This window comes from Hyperolius riggenbachi, chromosome 10 (assembly GCF_040937935.1).
Source record: "Hyperolius riggenbachi isolate aHypRig1 chromosome 10, aHypRig1.pri, whole genome shotgun sequence".
In the NCBI taxonomy this organism is placed as follows: domain Eukaryota; kingdom Metazoa; phylum Chordata; class Amphibia; order Anura; family Hyperoliidae; genus Hyperolius; species Hyperolius riggenbachi.
The window spans coordinates 216,743,779-216,765,093 of record NC_090655.1 but is presented as its reverse complement, the minus strand read 5'-3'; the positions used below and the strand labels follow the sequence as shown (position 1 = coordinate 216,765,093).

The 21,315-nt window shown below is 41.4% G+C and overlaps 1 protein-coding gene across 1 annotated transcript in view; it reads left to right on the top strand.

Annotated features, from left to right (window-relative positions):
• The window catches only part of LOC137534509 (zinc finger protein 585A-like), a 30,046-nt gene extending 26,473 nt beyond the window's left edge, over nt 1–3,573 (top strand). The window contains exon 7 of the mRNA XM_068256043.1: nt 2,581–3,573. Within this exon, the coding sequence (XP_068112144.1) occupies nt 2,581–3,358 (778 nt within the window). The 3' untranslated portion in view covers nt 3,359–3,573. The remainder of the gene's footprint in view (nt 1–2,580) is intronic.
• Nucleotides 3,574–21,315: the final 17,742 nt, after the last annotated feature.

The following is a 21,315-nucleotide window of genomic DNA, read 5'->3' as shown; positions in this document are numbered from 1 at the left end:
ATTTATTTAGGAAAGGGTTCTTTACAGTAAGAGTGATTAAGATGTGGAATGCATTGCCACAGGAAGTCGTTATGGCAAACTCTATACCTGCATTTAAAGGGGGCTTAGATGCTTTCCTTGCATTGAAAGACATCCATGGCTACAATTACTAGGTAATGCCTAATGATGTTGATCCAGGGATTTTATCTGATTGCCATCTGGAGTCGGGAAGGAATTTTTCCCTTTAGGGGCTAATTGGACCATGCCTTGTAAGGGTTTTTTCGCCTTCCTCTGGATCAACAGGGATATGTGAGGGAGCAGGCTGGTGTTGTACTTTTATACTGGTTGAACTCGATGGACATATGTCTTTTTTCAACCAAAATAACTATGTAACTATGTAACGAAGATCCAAGCTTTTAACTTAGCTGTAGGGACAGCATTGATTGCTGCATGATTTTTGTAAGTGGATTTGCATGAGGATTTGCATGAGTGTGCGGAAGTTCATTTTGATTTTTTGCTGTTCACAGACTGGCCAAATATGGATTCATCCTATGTACTCATGTTAGATTTTTGTAATCTAAAACAATCATTTATTAATTTTAGTAGTTGACAGTTTACCAACAATAACAGTACAGACAACCTGATGGCTTTGGATTATGTTATTTTCTGTGGAGAGGGGAGGTGATGGATGATTGAGAAGTATCCCACTACATCTTGCAGTAGAAATATTATGCTAATCCGACGAGGATTTTACAACTCTGAGAGTCACTTACTAAATTGAATTTATAACTAATTACAGGACATGCTGTGCAGCCACATTTTACACATCACATCTCTATAGCTTCTCACATTCACTGTGTACATAGCGTGTTAATACCTCATTACAGGCACACCTTGCAGTCACAGTACACACATCACACCCCTATTACTTCTTACATTCCCTGTGTACATAGTGTGTTTATACCTCATTACAGGCACACTGTGCAGTCACATTGCACACATCACACCCCTATTACTTCTCACATTCCCTGTGTACATAGTGTGTTTATACCTCATTACAGGCATACTGCGTAGTCACATTACACATCACACCACTATTACTTATCACATTCCGAGCAAAACATGAATGAGCAAACAGTATCTCTGGCAATTAAAGACTATTGCAAGACCATTGTTCTTTGATATTGAATCTAATAGAATTTCTGTTCCTGAGAGAAATTGTAAAGCTATTAGCTCCATGCTAGAGCGTCTGAGTAAGCGGTGTGTGATCACAATACATTTGTCAGTCATTTCTTGTGATGCACTACAGTGGATTGTAATGGGCAATATTTTCATGTATAAGATGTGTCTTACTACTCGATGAAATAGAGAGTGCAATAAAAACATTATGTTGACTCTATCAGTGCATTTCATTGCTATCAAAGAAGTTTTGAGGGAAACATTTACTGGCCTGCAATAATGGTCACTATAAATTGCTGTACGTAGACTGATCACATTGGGGGTGACTTAGTGTTAATGGCCTGTAATAAGCTGATAATGGTCACTGTACTTTACTGTACACAGATTGGTCACAGTAGGGGATAACTTAGTGTTACTGGCCTGTATTAAGCTGACAATGATCACTGCACATTACTGTACACAGATTGGTCACATTAGGGGATGCTCTATCTTTAGGTAATGTTAGGGCTGTTTTGGTAGAGTGTCATCTAGCCTGTGCGCATAGCTGCAGTGGTAACAGGATATAAGGTGGGATCTGTCTAGGGTCTCCTCTCCCTGCAGATTCACCATCATTCTACAATGTGATCTGTGAAAGCTTCTGGTTCTGAGGTCTCACCAATGATCTCCTGTCCAATAGGAGCTGCAGTGTGCAGCAGTTTGGTTCCTCATTGGACAGAAGAATGGGAGGAGGAATATGGCTATACTATAAATAGGAGAATGCATGTGTGAAAATTATAAGCATCTACAAATTTATCAATAGTTTTTGATCTTCATGGCCTGAATGGATAATTCCTCTACCTCGCAGCATCTCTATCTTGCTTGCAAATATGATGCAAATTTTGTATGCAGCTAATTATGTTTATCAGCAAACAATTCTGTTTGGCCGAACTCCAGGCTACATAAAATTTGCATGTAAGGCAAATTTATTGTCATGGGTTTGGCAGCCTGTAACAAGCACAACCTTCAGCAGTTCTCTGTCAGGCTGATAACTAGTGATGGTCAGTGACATGCCAATAACTCTGAGATGGTACAAATTGCATGTTAATTATATGCAAAGTTATGTTGCTGCTGCATTTTGTTCATTTCTAAACTGCATAAACTTTGCATCAACTTGGAATTATCAGCATCTCACTGACCATCCCTAATTGATAAGTGTTCCTCCCCTCAGAATTCTCTAACAGGAAGTGATGATGTTTCTCTATTTGCAGCGCGTAGTCCTGGCATCAGGAACCTCTCAGAGACTCGTCTCTCTGGATCCACAGACTGTACAACAGATGATGATGTCACTGGACAAGAATCTCCTGCAGATATCCTGGTTACCCCAAATATTCCCCCAGACACCCCTCACCTGTCTAACCCAGAGGGGCCTCATACCCAGCTGAGCTCTACCACTGGTGGAGGGTCTTATTCCTGTTCCATGTGTGGGAAATGTTTTGTTCAGAAATCATATCTTGTTAGTCATGAGAGATCTCACACTGGTGAGAAACCCTATTCGTGTGCTGAGTGTGGGAAATGTTTTGGGCATAAATCAATCCTTATCATACATGAGCGAACTCACACTAGTGAAAAGCCCTATGCATGTACTGAGTGTGGGAAATGTTTTGGTAACAAAGGGAACCTTGTCAGACATGAGAGATTTCACACCGGAGTGAAGCCCTATTTATGTTCTGAGTGTGGGAAATGTTTTGTAGCTAAATCAGATCTTGTCAGACACAAGAGATCTCATGCTGGAGAGAAGCTCCATTCATGTGCAGAGTGTGGAAAATGTTTTGTGCAGAAATCAGAGCTTGTCACGCATGAGAGATCACACACTGGTGAGAAGCCCTATTCATGTGCAGAGTGTGGGAAATGTTTTGTACAAAAATCAAACCTAGTCACACATGAAAGATCTCACACTGGTGAGAAGTCATTTTCATGTGCAGAGTGTGGGAAATGTTTTGTTCAGAAATCAAACCTCGTCACTCATGAAAGAACTCACACTGGTGAGAAACCCTATTCATGTGCTGAGTGTGGGAAATGTTTTATACAGAAATCAGTGCTTGTAAACCATGAGAGATCTCACACTGGTGAGAAGCCGTATTCATGTGCTAAGTGTGGGAAATGTTTTGCACAGAACTCGGTGCTTGTCAGACATGAGAGAACTCACACTGGTGAGAAGTAGTGTTGCTCTGATACCCCCCCAATCACGAATTCCAGTAAATCCGGCCACAGCACAATCAAAATCCGGATATGACGTGATTATGATCCAGATTTGAATTGGAGCTCCAGATTCGACTTGCCTAGTTAGAAGTTGCCTAAATGTTTTATTTAATTCCAAGGGTTAAGGTCCTGTTTTTTGTTTACTTGTTGTACCCTAGCAATAATTGCAAGCCCTTATTTGCAAAAATAACAGTATGGCATGCATATTTAAAAAGCTTAGTCCCTAAGGTGCCGGTATACTCTTTTCAATTCTGTCACTTTTGTGGGTTTTTTAAGTGTATTTTTGTGGGGTTTTTAAGTCAATTTTGGTACAGTGTATGGGAAAATAACAGTTTGTCACTAAAAATAATTCACATGACATAGGCTTCAGCCCCAAATTCTATTCACTTGCTTGTCACAGTTAAAATGATACCATACCCCATATACATAATCAGATAGCTTTTGGGGCACACAGCAGAATGTTAACGAGTAGCAGCAATGGCTTTTTTCAAGGCCATTTTGTTCACTGAAAGTAATACTATCATTATTTCTTAGCAAAGCTCCTAAAGCATCAGAACATTTAGGAAAAGCCATAAAAGTCACCATTTTGAAAACTAGGGACCCAGGCCAACTGAGATATTGCTGTTTTCTAACATTTGCATTTATGCTGTTTAGCTGAAATTTGACCAAAACTTTGAAAATAGAACACTTTTATTTTTTTTCAGTGTGTCACTAAAAAGAATTTACATGTCATAGGCCTTAGCCATAAAACACCTTGATATGTAGAAACAAAATAAGAAAATTCCGGAGTCCCAATAGTGTATTATTGTTGGTATATGAATTAATTAGGTAAGAGAAGATATACTCACAACTATGGGTTGCCACCACAGGCAACCACTTTATGCGCAAATGGGGGAGTTTCTCCTGTCCCCACTCGGGCTAAGATGTTGCTCTCCGTAGACAGAAAGGGTAGTAACCCCATCCACCAGGTGGATATTTAAATTACTCTGAGATTACAGAGGCACCAGTAAAGCATAAAATAAACTAAAAAAACTGTTTAAAATGGGGGGTACTGGTGGACCCACCTCCTCACAAAAGACACAACAGTATGTATCATATGCAAATTATATTTATTTATTACTCCAATTAACTGCAACGCGTTTCGCGGGTCTGACGCCCGCTTCCTCAGGCAAGGTACAAGGAGTAGCCGAAAAGGTGTAAATACGTGAGGCGCTATACACCTATAGACATTTTTTCAGCTACTCCTTCTTGTACCTTGCCCGAGGAAGCGGGCATCAGATCTGAGAAACGAGTTGCAGCTATTTGGAGTAATAAATGTATTTTGTATATGATACATACTGTTGTGTCTTTTGTGGGGAGGTGGGTCCGCCAGTACCACGCACATACAACCCCCCCCCCCCCCCTTTTCCCCCATTTTTAAGCTGTTTTTAGTTTTTTTAAATGCTTTACTGGTGCCTCTGTAATCTCAAAATAAATGACCCCAAATTTTATTCTCTTGTTTGTCACAGTTAACATGATACACCATACACGTATTCAGAAAGTTTTTTTGGGCACACAACAGACTGTTAACCAATTGGGCAGCACCAATGGCTTTTTCAAGACCCTTTTTTCAACAAATGTAACAATGTCATTCTTTCTTATAAAAGCCCATTGAGCGTCACAACATTTAATAAAAATCATAAAACTCACCATTTTGAAAACTAGAGACCCGGGCTTAGGGCCCTTTTCCACTTGCAATCGCAATCACAAATCACAACCGCCAGCGATTGCGATTGCGATTTTACCCTAATTTTTCAGGTGCGATTGAGCGATTTTCTTTTTTTGGGCTGCGTTTGCGATTTGCGATTTGCGATTTTTCCATTACTGCTGCGTTTTGTGATTTGTGATTTTTGGAAGGGTGCATGCTGATTGGTTGAACTAGGTGTGTTGTGGTTTGAAATTGTAGTGTGAGGTTAGGCATTTTAAAACACCTATTGTCATTGGTTGTAAAAGTATACCTGTTTTAATTGGATGAGCACATATGAGCACATATGATGTGTCTTCAAACCATTGGCTGGGCCACATTTTAAGCCCTCCCTTTTCACTATATAAGGGGAATGCACAGTGAAAGTCTTGTGGGTTTTTTGAGAGGAGTTTGTTTGAGCAGAGATTTGATAGTTGGGAGAGTTTTTTGTGCAGTTGGAGGATGATTGAAGAGTTGATCTTTATGATTCTGATGTCGCTTGTGCTGAGGAGAGGACGGCAAAGGAGGAGGTATTGGGTGCATCCTCTTCTCAAGGAGAGACAGAAGAAAGGACAATTCTGGTTGCTGTACCGGGATCTTCGCCAGCATCCAGAAAAGTTTTTTGGATATGCCAGAATGAGCATTGAAAGGTAAGATGTTTTTTATACTGTACATTTAATACAAGGTTTAGTTTTTTTTGTGCAAATTTGGATTAGTATTACTATTGTAAGGAAAAGGAATACTTACCTTGCATGTTGTTTCTGTGGGTGTGCTGACTGTGTTGATCAAGTTACACCACTGTTGTTTTCGCCTAATCATATGCATTTTTTAAATCCACCAAATAGTCAAAGTTGTTTTAATATGGGTGCCCCAGTACATTTCACTTTTGTATTTGTACCAATGTTGTATTATAATGTTAGTAGTAATTCAATACACGCATTGTAGTGAAATTTTTTTTTTTTATTATAAACTGTACTTTTCCCAACATTGGCAAAATAATTATTTTACGTATTAAAAGTTCAGAAAATCACACAGGTAAACATAAAGTAGTGCAAAGTTGCATCATAGATACTGTAATATTCCTTCTTTCAAACATGAAAGTCCCCCAAAATTCCCTAGTAACAGTTAACATTTCAAATTGTTATCACTTTTTTTTTTATTAGTCCACTTATTACAACACTGACATTTTCCTTAAAGTGCGAATGAACTGCAGTTGTCATAGTGTACCCATGTAAAACATTGACATATTTTTTAAACCTTCACATACCAAACTATATACTTTTTTATTTTTACAGCTTTGACCAACTTTTGGCTTTGGTGAGTTCGGATTTGAAGCGGAAGGATACAAAATTCCGGCGAAGTGTGACTCCGACTGAACGACTGTTGATCACGCTACGGTATGTATACATACGTGACACAGTATATTGTTGTTTTTTGTATGTTGCTTTTGACTGCCATGGTGAGGTGGATCACTATCCCAGTGGCAACATGGGAAAAAAGTCATGTACTGCATGTGAAAACAGTGCGTTTGAACAGCATGTTCATGCTCTATTCTTGACTGTTTTCACATGCAGTACATTTTATTTTCCACTTGCTAGGCCCTGGGATAATGTTCCTCCTCACCATGGCAGGCCGAAAAGCGACAAAGCGGGTCACAATGCACATGTACACTTGTATGTTGCTTTTGACCGCCATGGTGAGGTGGATCACTATCCCAGTGGCAACATGGGAAAAAAGTCATGTACTGCATGTGAAAACAGTGCGTTTGAACAGCATGTTTATGCTCTATTCTTGACTGTTTTCACATGCAGTACATTTTATTTTCCACTTGCTAGGCCCTGGGATAATGTTCCTCCTCACCATGGCAGGCCGAAAAGCCAGTGTACAACAAATTTAACACAAAGCTGTAATAAATTTAGTAAACTACATGTTACGTAACTATCTGAACATTGTACTGTCAACAAATATCAGTGCTGAAACGGGTTGTATGTTGTCCTACATTACTCGGTAGTTTCTGATAACATGCTGACGAAACTTTGCTTTCCTAATTGCTGTGGTTCACTTACATTGGTAGCAGTAACAATTGGTTGCAATATGTTGTAAGTAGTGAGATTGGAATTGTCTAAATTTGGACGGTTTGATGTGGGTGGAGTAGTAGCACCAAGTGAGGTTGTACTGACTATAGGCCTAGAAGGCATGAAATTGAATCTGCCTTGACCTATGTTACTATCAAATGAGGATTGGTATGGAGCATGGCTGTCATGCATTGGTGGAATGCTTGGTACAAAATAAGGGTTGTGAAGTTGCTGTTGTGGAAGTTGGAAGTGGGTTTGTGCAGGCGGCAATAGTGATTGGGAATATGTTCCAAATCTGTCACCGGAACTTTCTATTGGAATAAATTTCTCAATGACCTCTAGAATAGCTTTGCGACATGACAGATGTAAGCCGGCTGGCACTTTATCCAAGTACGGTTCTAAGCTAATTAAAAACTGTAAATTGGCACTTTTTTTACCCCTTTCCTCCATAATCTGCTGATCTCTTTTTTTCCTTTCCTCAGTTTTTTCTTTATAAGTTTCAACAAAATGTTGTACTGAGCTAAGCATTTGCTTTTCATAATCTTGTTTCAGTAATTTGCCTTTTTTTTTGGTTGTGGAAGTTTTTGCAGCTGGTTGTTGTGCTCCAGATTGAGTTTGAGAAGTCGATTCCATACTAACAGATGAGCCCGGAAGATTGAATGTCAATGACTTCTGTACTCTCTGTTTCACCACCTTCAAGCTGTGTGTCTTCACTCATTGAGCATCGTGAACTGTCATCCTCTTCTAATATACTATCTTCAGTACTGTAAAAAGGGGAAAGGAAAATACCTTTTTACAAAAAAAATATGTATTGCATACATCACAATTTTGGGGCATTGTAAGGTCTATTTAATTAAATAGTTTGATGATTTGGGGCTCGACGATTAAATTATCAAACCCAAAAACTGAAAAATAAAACTTACGGTCCAGTTTCTCCAACATTTTTGAGGAATGCCATCTGGCGAACGTATTTGTACTTCGTTCTTTTTGAAGCTCGACAACCACTCTTTGCTTCCTCCTTCTGTTTTTCCAGTTCTCGCTTGTAGTTGTCCCTCACAGACTTCCATCTTCTCCGGAGATCTGCAACTGTACAAATTGTATATCATTAGTACAAAGCGTATATTACAGGATAAAATTTACATATATCTCCATTTCTTTCCATTTTTAGATTCCTGGCAACTGGGCAAAGCTTTACCTCTATGCATTATGAGTTCCGCATGGGGGTAACTACTATTCATCGGGTGGTACGCACCACTTGCCAAGTGATATGGGACAAATTGGCAAACATATACATGGCTTTCCCGGACAAGAAGAAGTGGGAGGAAGTGTCTGACAAATTCTACTGCAAACACCAATTCCCAAACTGCCTGGGAGCGATCGATGGGAAGCATGTGCGTGTAGTGATGCCAGCACGCAGTGGAAGCCACTATTTTAACTATAAAAAATTCTTTTCTATTGTTCTGATGGCTGTTGCGGACGCCGATAGTAAGTTTGTTTACATTGATGTGGGTGCTTATGGCGGAAACAGTGACTCACGCATTTTCCGCAACAGCCGTTTCGGACAGAAACTGTTTGGTGGCAACTTAACTCTCCCAGATGACAAACCTTGGCCGCTAACTACCGGACCCGCGTATCCATACACTTTTGTGGCTGATGAAGCATTTGGTTTGACAAGAAATTTAATGAGGCCGTATGCCCAGAGGACTCTCAACTATGACAGGCGCATTTTTAACTACAGGCTAAGTAGAGCCAGAAAAGTCGTGGAATGCGCCTTCGGCATCATGTCCAATAAATGGAGAGTGTTCCACACGGCGATGCATCTAAAACCCCAAAATGCTATAGCAGTCATAAAGGCTGCTTGCATCCTTCACAATTTCGTGATCACGATGGAGGGTACACCGGTGGAAGAGACTACATTTGTACCGTTAACTGAAATACCCGCTGCGACAACTAGTAGAGGCACGAGTACTGCCTTATCCCAACGAGAAAAACTTTGTGAATATTTTGTTTCTGAGCAAGGATCGGTAGTATGGCAGGATGACCACATTTGAACATAACTATGTTTCTTTGAATTTACAAAACTGCTCAATGTTTGTTGCACCCCAAACAAAAAACTTTGTATTAAATTTTTTTTATTTCTTTGCAAATTTCTTGTGTCACTTTTAACATGTAAATGCATTGAACATTCATACAGCAGGGCATGTGGATGACAGGTGGATGGTTGCACAGCAGGCGGTATGACAGGTGGATGGTCGCACAGCTGCTGACATGCTGCTGACATGACAGGTGACTTGTGGTGACATGTGGATGACATGACAGGTGACTTGATTTGACAGGATGAATGGTTGAACAACAGGTGGTATGACAGGTGGCAGGGCGACCATGCACCTGTCATACCGCCTGCTGTGCGACCATCCACTGCCATGCGACCTGCCACCTCGCATGGCAGTGGATGGTTGCACAGCAGGCGGTATGACAGGTGCATGGTCGCACAGCTGCTGACATGACAGGTGACATGTGGATGACATGACAGGTGACATGATTTGACAGGATGGATCGTTGCACTACAGGCGGTATGACAGGTGGCAGGGCAGGTGAATGGTCACAGGGCAGGTAGCAGGGCAGGTGGATGGTGGCAAAAGTGGCATCACATGTGTACACTTACTTTTTGAGGCCTTGCTTTTTGATGTCAGATCATCCCAGGTGCCATCAAATAAATCGGATCCAATTTCTTCCCAGGCTTTGTTCTGCAGCTGATTATCCTTGTAATCCTCACTCCCCTTCTCATACAAACAAGGATGCTGCTGTATTTTGGCCAGCAGCCCCTCTGTGGTGAACCACGACATTTTCCTAGGCCCCATACAGGAAAAGGAAGCAACAGGAAGAAGAATTGTGGGAAAATGCATTGCTTCTGGGTAAAAAACGCATGAAAATCGCATAGTACCGCGATTTTACTAGCGATTTTCATGCGTTCCTATCTTTTCTATTGGATCGCGATCGCGTACAAAATCGCTCCGCCGTGCGATTGCGCTTCGGTAAAAATCGCATCGCGCTAGTGGAAATAACGTTCCGCGATTGCCATGTTATTTAGCAAACCCTAGCGATTTTAAAATCGCTAGCGGTTTGCGATTTTGCGATTCCGCAAGCGCAAACGCCCAAGTGGAAAAGGGCCCTTACTCAGATATTGCTATTTTGGTATATATAGACTTATGGTGTTTTGCTGAAATTTGACCAGAAATTTGAAAATTAAATTTTTTTAATGTTGGATTGAGTTTGTCCCTACCTATGTTTTCTGTGACAATAGTCCAAGCTTTAAAACACACCAAAATCTATTCTACAGCTTGTCACGGATAAAATGATACAACCTATGCCTCACTTACTAACAAACTGGTGGTACAGAATTCCATTATACCCCAGGTGCACTATTTGAGAACTACCCACGGTGATCTATTTTTGTTACAGCGTCATTGTTTGTTTGCAAAGCACCAGGAGCAATTGGACAGAAAAAGGCCACAAATGTCACCATTATGGAAGGCTAACAACCAGCAACTAACTAATCAAAAGTGGGTGTTTTGTAAGCTACCTGCTCTTGTAGTGTTGCTGAAACTTTCCCAAGTGCCATTATAATTTGAAAATGGCTAGGTGTATTGGTTAGGAGAGTTATGTCCATAAGTGATCCCAAACGATCATTTAGGTTTCTACAAAGAATCATTCGTAAACGATCATTCGGCAAATTGTATTGTTAGTGGCCTCCTTTACTTTCATGGTCTGTAAGTGCTGTGTTATAAATTTAAGGACAACTGAAGCGAGAGGGATGTGGAGGCTGCCATATCTATTTCCTTTTAATCAATACCAGTTGCCTGGCTATCCTGCTGATCCTCTGCTTCTAACACTTTTAGCCATAGACCCCGAACAAGCATATGCAGATTAGATGTTTCTGACATTATTGTCAGCTCTGACAAGATTAGCTGTGTGCTTGTTTCTGGAGTTATTCAGACACTTCTGCAGTCAAATTAATCAGCAGGGCTGTGCACCCAAAGCATGCTACCTGCATGCTTTGGTGATTCCCATACCTGCAACTTACCCAACCTGCAAGTATTTGGATTTACATCCTCGTGTGTAACTCAAACCCACTTTTTCCTTTCTCTGCTAACATACAAACTGATGAATGCGGCATCTTCCAAGGAAAGGTTAGACAAACTGGGCTTATTTAGCTTGGAAAAGAGTAAACTAGATCAAATTAACATATATAAATATATAATAAAAACAAAAAGAGCTAGGTAAATTAGCTCTTTATCCCTAGCCCTGTGCAAAAGTGGCTATTAAATGCGTCTGGAGGAAAGGAGATTCTATCCCTTTCTTTAGACATGCAGCAGCTACTGAATTTGATCCATTGAAATGTGCATGAACCCAGAACAACCACAATAGGGCAGTTCTCCTCTTGGAGATGATTACAAAACATGGTTCAACTGCAGGTCAAAGAGAATGTTCCCCTCAACAACAAAAGACCGTGAAAACCTCAGCACTGCTAACGTTGATTTACTGCTGATGCGCTTGCATTCAATTCTTGTAAAAAAAAGTTCAAGTTCAAACAATTGACATTCAGGATAATACTTATCGTGCATAAGATGAGGGGGGTGTGGGATGGGCAGTGGGTGCTGACCGATGCACGGACTGATGACCGTTTTGCTGTGGTAGCTTCTTCCAAATCTAAGCCTCGGAAGAAGCAACCACAGCGAAACAGTCGTCAGTCCGTGCACCAGTCGGCACCCACTGCCCATCCCACACCCCCCTCATCTTATGCACGATAAGTATTATTCTGAATGTCAATTGTTTGAACTTGAATTTCACTTTTTTTACAAGAATTGAATGCAAGTGCATCGGCAATAAATCAATATTAGCAGTGCCAAACTTTTCAGTGTCTTTTGTTGTTGCTATACATTGCTTCAGCTCAGAGCAGGCTGACAGACTGTACTTCGCAATCTGAGTCGTCCTCTCTACGTGTGTTGTTTCCATGTGCCTGCCCATTACAGTACTCTTGTTGCTGCAGAATGTTCCCCTCAGTTGGAGTAATTGTTCGTCCTTTCCTTGTTGTGACCAATACAATAGCCATGCAAAAAAAGAGAAAAAAAAAACAATATTAGTGCACACCTTTGACATACATAATCCCACCAACTCTCCATGTGGATCAGCATGCTCCTTCACCTCAGATATACACTGCCACTTGCTCTCTGTACACAATAAAGAAGCATGGGGACCTCCACTGGGCTGCAAAAGATCAATGGGAATCCTCCGCTACAGGGAGAATTCTCTTTAGATCATAGTGGACCAAGGAAAATTCTACCTGTTGCTAGGGAGAATTGGTGTAATGCAGCCTATGCTCCTGCTGGCCTCAAGGCTGAATATAGAGGGACCGAGCGATCGGCGGCGGGACAGGTGAGCAGTGATCATATCGGGCAGCAGGTGGATGCAAAGTGGACTGCGCAGAGCAGATGCAAAATGGACAGAGTGCATCCGCACAAGTGGGACTCGAGCCTCATGTGAATCCATCTTATCTACACAGAGATTTTTTTGAAATGATTAATATTCTTTAAACTCATTAATGGATATTCACCTCAATCACTGATCAATGTTTGCAAAGATCAGCCCATATACACAGTTAGGGCTGGTGCACACCGAGCGGCTTTTTCAGCGTTTCTGCAGCCGCTTGTGGCTGCGGATCCGCTTGGTCAATGTATCTCAATGGGGTGGTGCACACCAGAGCAGGAGGCGGTTTGCAGAAACGAAAAATGCCGGGGTGAGGCATTTTTTGGATTGCGGGTGCGTTTCTGCCTCAATGTTAAGTATAGGAAAAACGCAAACCGCTCTGAAAAACGCCTGTTCAGAGCGGTTTTGCCGGCGTTTTTGTTACAGAAGCTGTTCAGTAACAGCTTTACTGTAACAATATATGAAATCTACTATACTGAAATCTGCTGCAGCAATCCGCAAAACGCCATAGAAAAATAACAAAAAAGCTTTTCAAAATCTGCTAGCATTTTGCGGATCTGCTAGCGGGTTTTGGTGTGCACCAGGCCTTAATCTACTGCTAGTTAATTGTCTGAACACAATACCCCAGTACCAGTACTACAAACATAATACTAAACACTTGCAATCCTAAAAGTTATGCTGGTATACAAACCACGTCATGTTTTTGAAATTGCTTAGAGAAGAATGAATCTCGCAGCAAACAATGTCCATCTAGTCCCAGCTTGCCTTCGGTGAAGATCTGCCATGTGACTGGAAACCAAATCCCGGTTCCTTGGGAACCAGCTGCAGGAACAAAAACTCCTCAAGCTTATCAAATGTTTCCATCTGCTTAATTGCATGCAGGGAGCTTGTGTTATCTTCAGTGTTGAGTCCATCCATCAGGTATGAACTTTTACAAGACATAAAATATTCTTGGATTGTTAATACTGTTTCCCTGCTGGTGGGCGACATGTAACATGACAATCAGGGAAGTGTTTCTACCATGAAGACAGGGAAGATGATCCTTTACAAGCCTCAAATTCTTCCCCCTGGTGCGAAGGATCTGTTAGGGTTGCCCACTTTCACCTCTGTTGCATGCCCTGGCAGCAGAACACTAAGCATTAGAGCACATCCCGGTACAGTGGGTCTTCAGACAGAACTTTTGCATGAAAAACTATCTATGTGTGCGGACCAGGGGCGTAACTACAGGGGAGCAGTGACTGCAGTGGGGACCAGAGGTGTGAGGGGCCCCCGAACTACTAACCTTCCTTCTCTCCAATACTCCAGATCAGACATTTGTGTAGCTACACTTGTTATGGGTGTGAAGATCTTGATGGCCACACTCGTTTTATGACCCATGTAAGGCAGGCCCCCGGACTAAGAGGGTCACCAAAGGAAGGGCTGTGAACAGTAAGGAGGCCCCATTAGAGTTTTACTGGGATGCTCCCTGATTTGTAGTTACACCTCTGATGCGGACGATCTAATCCTTTACCTAGCTGATCCAGGCCACTCTCTCTCGCCCTTAAGGTAATATGGCTATTATTCGGACTTACCGCTAAATAAGAAAAAATGGTTCTTCTTATTGATAAACCACCAGATGATTTGCCGCCATCCTCCTCACCCCTTCAAATAGTAACCTCATTCAGCTATCTAGGAGTGACCATACAGCTAGATCCCTAATGATATCTTAAAGAAAAACCGTAACCAAGGATTGAACTTCATCCCAATTAGTAGCTGATACCCCCTTTCCCATGAGAAATCTATTCCTTTTCACAAACGGATCATCACGCGGCTCTGTTTGGCTAATTTTATGGTAAAAACCCTCCTACAGTGTGATGTCAGCGCCTCACAGCTCTGAGGACCTGACATCACACTGTGGGAGCCTTGTTGCACTGTAGGAAATAACAGCTGTTTCCAACTGCCAAAAAGGCAAGCAGCGTCTCCTTCCAGTGACATCACCTGCCAGCAGTAAAAATGTCACCATGTGAGAAATGTCTGAATGTAAATTAAGGAGAGGAAAGATTTTACAATGCACAAAAACTGACTAAATCATTTATACATAATTATTATAGAAATTAAGCATTTTTTTATTACATTATTTTCAAATAATAATTATTAATAATAATAATTAAGTCTATCCACTCCTTCAGCTTGTTCAAGAGAAAAACAGAGTCTGGACCAAACTGCCTTTATCTGTGGCAGGGAGAGTGAATTTGGTAAAGATAGTTCTCCTGCCTAAGATTTTAAATATTATGCACCATTCTCCTATTTTCTTGACACAAGCCTTTTTCAAACGCCTACATTTCCTAGTATTAAGCTTGGTCTGGAATAATGGCCGTGCTAAACATACCTATGCGGTATTGCAAAATCCTAATGGTGGGGGAGGAGTGGCCCTACTCTTCTTTCAAAAATATTATGTTGCTGTACCAACTACCTGTGTGGTTCTCTTCAGACACCTCATACAATCGAACTCTGTGGATGTAAGATGGACCTCCATCGATGTTCCTGCGCTTTAAACCTTTGCGTGGCTCTCTCCCTTGAGGAAAAGCCGCTCATACCCTACTTGATCAGGCATCTAGAGTATGGCAGTGCATCCACAAATATTTCCCAGACAAATGTGTGGAATATTAAACACCCCTATGGGAAAATTCCAAGCTGATTGAATTTTGCAGCATCCCAGACTCTCACCCATGGACCTCAAGAGGTGTCGTCTTTCTCAGTCAGATTTTGGATAGAGGAAAGCCAACGCCCTTTCAGGATCTTGCATCTAATTCACCTTACCTCACTCATATCATTTTAGATATGCCCAGATTTTACACACTTTCAGGACCCAGTTTGGGTCAAATCTCATCACTACCTACACATCTGACATCATAGAGGACATAAAGGACGGTCAGTATAAACACATGGTTGGGAACCTCTACTCCCTTCTCATAAGAAATAAAGCTGATGTACAGTATATATCGCACCCTCCAAATACAAATGAGTGTACATCCTCCACCCAGAGTTTTTGGGGTTGATTCAGAAAGCTTTTCAGTTGAATTATCTCACCTTACTTATTAACTCACAATTTATCTCTCCTTATAAGACCTTAAGTCCCATACACACACTCAACAGCAGCACAATTATCAAACAACTATTGTTGTGAAACAAGTTGAACAACCCCAAAAAAGTTGCTTGCTATTGTTCAAACAATTGACAAGACTGATAAGACGTCAAAGCAGCTTTTTTTGGGTTGTTAAACTTGTTTCACAACAAAAGTTGTTTAATAATTGTGCTGCATAAAAGACCGCTGTTGAGCTTGTGTATGGGGCTTCATTCATGATTTATCTGTCCTTATCTGATGATATATCTCTCCTTGTCTGTTTATCTCATGAATTATCTATTTGTTTACCTCATGCATTAACTCTCCTTACAGTTAAGGTGAAATATAAGTGAAGGGGCCCATACACTGACGATTTCAGTGATCGATCACAAATCGATGCACAATCCAAAGGCCGATCGATCGATTTGCAGCCGATTTGATGTATCGGACAGGATGGAAAATCTAGGTTGATTTGCTGCTGGCAGAATATCGATGGCCCATAGAGTTGCATTCAGTGGCGTAGCTAAGGAGCTGTGGGCTCCGATGCAACGTTTACTTTGGGCCCCCCAAGCACTCTATGCATAACAATTGATACGGCGCACCAAAACCTGCCAATGGCAACTACAGTGCTAGAGGAGCAAGAAGGGGATGGGGAGCAGTGTGTTAATGATCACTACTATTTAAAGTATTTATAGAAGTGATCATTACCAGCACAGGACCAATAGAGCGCTAATACTGCAGTTAAGGGAGGGTCCCTTGGGGCCCCTCTGGCCCCAATGCGGTTGCAACCTCTGCAACCCCTATTGCTATGCCCCGGGTTGCATTGGATCTAATGGTGCAGTAATGCATTTAGATCGATTTTCAATAGATTTAATTCTGAAATCTATTCCTAGTGTGTGGCACACATCAGATAGATTCCTGTCAGATTCAACCTGACAGGCATCTGACAGAAATTTATCTGATGGTCGAATCTGCAGCAAATCTATCAGTGTATGGCCACCTTAAGCTTTGTGAATCAATACCTTTATCACTTAATTTGGCCCCCACATTGTGGTCTATTGGAAGCAGGTGGTGTAATTTCTGCATGATAAAATGGGCTGCCCAGTGTTGTTGGACCCTTCGCTTTGTCTTCTAGGACAACTAATGAATCACTCCATAAAAATACAAAACTCGTACTGTCACAAACCCTATTTTACGCCAGACAGGAAATAGCCCAAAAATGGTTGTCAACTAAAGTGCCTACCTACCAGGGAGCTCTTCCATATAAAAACTGATATACCTACATAGAAAAGCTTTCCATAAATGTAATTTAAACTGGGACAGGTGGATTGATAGATAATCCCACCCTTTTCTACCCACTGGACGTCCTGCCCTTAGCATGGACCTTTTCTGTACCACCCAAGGTTACCTATACACCTGACTGTACTATATAATGTTTAAATGCCTATTTATGCTGCATAGGAAACCTGGTTTCAAATCTCCTGTTCAGTAAGCAAGCATCTATTCAGTAGTTCTTGGGCGAGAATCCCTCACACTCAATAAACGTTATTGTTAATCCCTAACACTGCTACTGCCTACTGAGTTGGCCCTAGTGGCTGCCTCGCAAGCGCTTGTGACAGGAGAAAAGCGCTATACAAATACTGGAATAATTATTATTATTGTGCTGCTGTGCCTCTTTTCTGCCTTGCACGGGCAGTGTTGTAAGATTATATCTGCTTCTAAATAAACCTTTTCTTGGTTAAAAAAAATGACCTACCTCAATGCTGTAGAAACAGTGATGGGCACAATCTATGCACATTAGGGAACCTCAGTCTATAAGGTGGGACATTAGTCATTTGCCACAGTAGTTTTCACCAGAGAAGAGGTTTTACCCCTCATACCCCAAACATTTAACTACCCGCTGTGGTCCTTCAAACTGCTATGCAGGTGCTGGAGTCTTGCAGACACAAGGTCATCTTAAAGGATACCTGAAGTGACATGTGACATGATGAGATAGAAATGTGTATGTACAGTGCCTAGCACACAAATAACTATGCTGTGTTCCTTTTTCTCTTTCTCTGCCTGAAAGAGTTCAATATTAGGTATGTAAGTGGCTGACTCAGTCCTGACTCAGACAGGAAGTGCCTACAATGTGACCCTCACTGAAAAGAAATTCAACTATAAAACACTTTCCTAGCATAAAATGGCTTCTGAGAGCAAGAAAGAGGTAAAAAGGGGAATTTCTTATCAGTGAGGGTCACGCTGTAGTCACTTCCTGTCTGAATCAGGACTGAGTCAGCCACTTACATACCTGATATTTAACTCTTTCAGGCAAAGAAAGAAAAAAAGGAACACAGCATAGTTATTTGTGTGCTAGGCACTGTACATACACATGTCTATCTCATCATGTCACATGTCACTTCGGGTATCCTTTAAGTGCTTGTAAAAGAAGAATTTCCACTTTGCCGTTTCTAGATCTGAGCTTACTGATAAACTGTAAATGGTTCAAGTAAACAACTCACTATGAAACTGTCCTGCAACGTTTGAAAGGATCTGGTCGCCACGGTTAAAATACCTCAAGAACCAAGGGATTGATTATGAGACTGATAGTAGTTAGTCGATGCTGTATAATGTGATGTGACATTTGTTTTGTACCTGCAACATTACTTGGATGTGGGATACAAAGCAGACTGTGGGATGGGGGTGGGGCATTGTTTGATGCCTGTTTATATGCAAAATTCAATAAACTTTATTGTTAAAAACAACTCACTACAGAACATGTCTCATAAAACCAGGCTAACAAATGACTTTCAGAATGTTTCCTGTGAAATGGATGGTAATTGAAGTCAGGTTCCATGCCTGCTGATCTACAATGTGTGATTACCAGACCACCTGTAAACAGGTACAGGGGTTGGACAAAATAGTGGAAACACCTTGAAAATCAACAAAATACATTTTAATATGGTGTAGGTCCACCTTTCGCGCCAATTACAGCCTCAATTATCCGAGGTATTGATTCATACAAATTGTGAATTGCTTCCAAATGAATTTTAGCCAATTAAAACACCCTCCAGTTCTTTTAGAGACTATGGCGGCGGAAATCAACTTCTTACTTGAATCTCTAATAACGACCATAAATGCTCAATAATGTTGAGGTCTTGGGATTGTGGTGGCCAGATGAGATGCTCAACTTCATTAGAATGTTCCTCGTGACACTCTTTAACAATTCTAGCTGTATGGATGGGGCATTATCATCTTAAAAGATGGCATTCCGCTCCGGAAACAGTTCTTGAACCATAGGATAAACTTGGTCACCCAAAATTCCTAAATAGTCTTGGCTGTTAGTTCTTCCATGAAGGGAAATCATTTGCCCGGCGGATTTCCAAGAAATAGGACCCCAGATCATCACAGAACCCCCGCCATGTTTTATGGTTGGGAGAAGGCAGTCTGGATGAAATGCTTCTTTTGGCTGTCTCCAAACGTACACTCGGCCGGAGGTCGGAAATAAGGTAAACGATGATTCGTCAGAGAAAATCAAGTTTTTCCACTACTCAAGGGACCAATTCTGGTGGTTTCTACACCACTCTAAACACTTTGAAACATTCAAAACATCTTTGAGAGCAGAGGTTTTCTAATTGCAGTTCTTCCGTGGAATCCAGATTTGTGCAGCTCCCGAAGAACAGTTTGTATGGAAACTGGGTTCTGTAGGTGTTTATTCAGCTCTGCAGTGATTTTAGGAGCCGTGGTCTTGCGAGCTTTTCTAACAATTCGATTTAGAGTCTGACGGTCTCTCTCAGACAACTTCACCTTTTGGCCACAACTGTGCTTTGCTGAGGACGTTTTTCCTTCTCTTCCAAAGGCAGTCATTACTTTTGAGACAGTACCTCTTCAAATGCCAAGCATTCGGGCAGTTTCTGTTACAGTAGCGCCTGCCATACGAGCACCAACAATTTGGCCTCTTTGAAAGTCTGAGAGATCTGCTATTTTTATAAATTATAAGCAACTTTGGTTTAAATATCTGTAAAAAACAATTATTTTAATTAAACATCAAATAACAAAAATAATAAACAAAAAAATTAACATATGTCAAGTTTTGATTGCTTAAAACATGTTCAAAGATTATGATGCCAAAATGTTAAGTGTTTCCATTATTTTGTCCAACCTCTGTATGTGACTCAATTAATGGCAATTGGGGAAGTGTCAATATTCAGCTGTATCATTTACAGCACCACAGAAGATGATGGTTTTTTTTATAAATGAATAAGAATAATTATCTTTCGTTGTATACAGTAAATGTCCAGCTATTCCTTTAGCATGACTAATCCAATGAACCAGGAGATGACTGAGGCTAAAGCTACAAAGCTACGCACACACTGTTAATAAATGTCCCCCATAGAGATTGGGAACCAATCCCCCATCGCTCAGGCACAGCTGAGTGATGTACACAGTTGCTATGGGGATAAGTGATGAGGATGCAGCTTCCTGTGGGCAGGGTAAGAAGGAGAACAATGCACTCAGCCATAACTGTTTAAAGATCAGGCATGCTGGATTTCTTTGCTTTATAGAGGCCTGTACACACTGAAGCCAAAGAAACAGAGGTAGCTGGCACTCAATGCTGATGACAAACAGTCACTGAGACCTTTAACACCGAAGTGGTGCAGTGCAGTATTGTTACTGCACTCCACCGCTGTGCAATGAAAGACTTTTATACTGGTAGATTAGGGTGCGACGCGACGCAGGTCAAGAAATACGTTAATGCTGCAGCACTGCGTCGAGTTGCAGTGATTGAATTCGGCGCGGAAGTGTGATGTGTAGATTTCTAAAAAAAGTACCAACGTTGCGGCGTGCATTCGATTCGATTCAATTCGATTTGCCATTGCAAAAACAATGGCAAATCGAATTGAATCAAATCGAATCCCGATTGGACATGTCGGATTTAATCGGATCATAAATAGAATCGTAATCGAATCGCACAAAGAATCGTGTCGTGTGGATGGGACTTAAGATTTACCTGCCAGATAGATAATTTCCAACAACATGTTGGAAATTATCTATCCAACCATCTATCTGCCTAGCAATTAGGCATTGTTCTACTCAGCAGGAGATAACCAAAAGACCATGCCCCGGAGATAATGTCCAGTCTCCCTACAGAAAATAAACAGAAAATCTAATGCTGGGCATACACCGCGTCGAGGGGAGGATCATCAATCGAGCCTTATGGCTCGATTGATAATATCCGACGTGTCCGATCCCCGCAGGGATTGAGTGCGGAATTGATCCACTCGCGGGCGGACAATAGCGGCGAATCGAGCGGGTGATAAGAAGCGCCGGCGGGGACGAGCGGGAACGCGGTGGGGGTCGATCCGGCGTCTAATCGGCCGCCGGATCGACCCGTGTATGCCCAGTATAACAGAAATATCTAACAGAAATGTCGGCCAGAAAATAGTATCGTGTATTCCCAACATAAAGGAAAGACGTATTTGATCCCCTGCTGGTTTTGCTTGTTTGCCATCTGACCAAGAAATGACCAGCCTATAATTGTAATGGTTGGT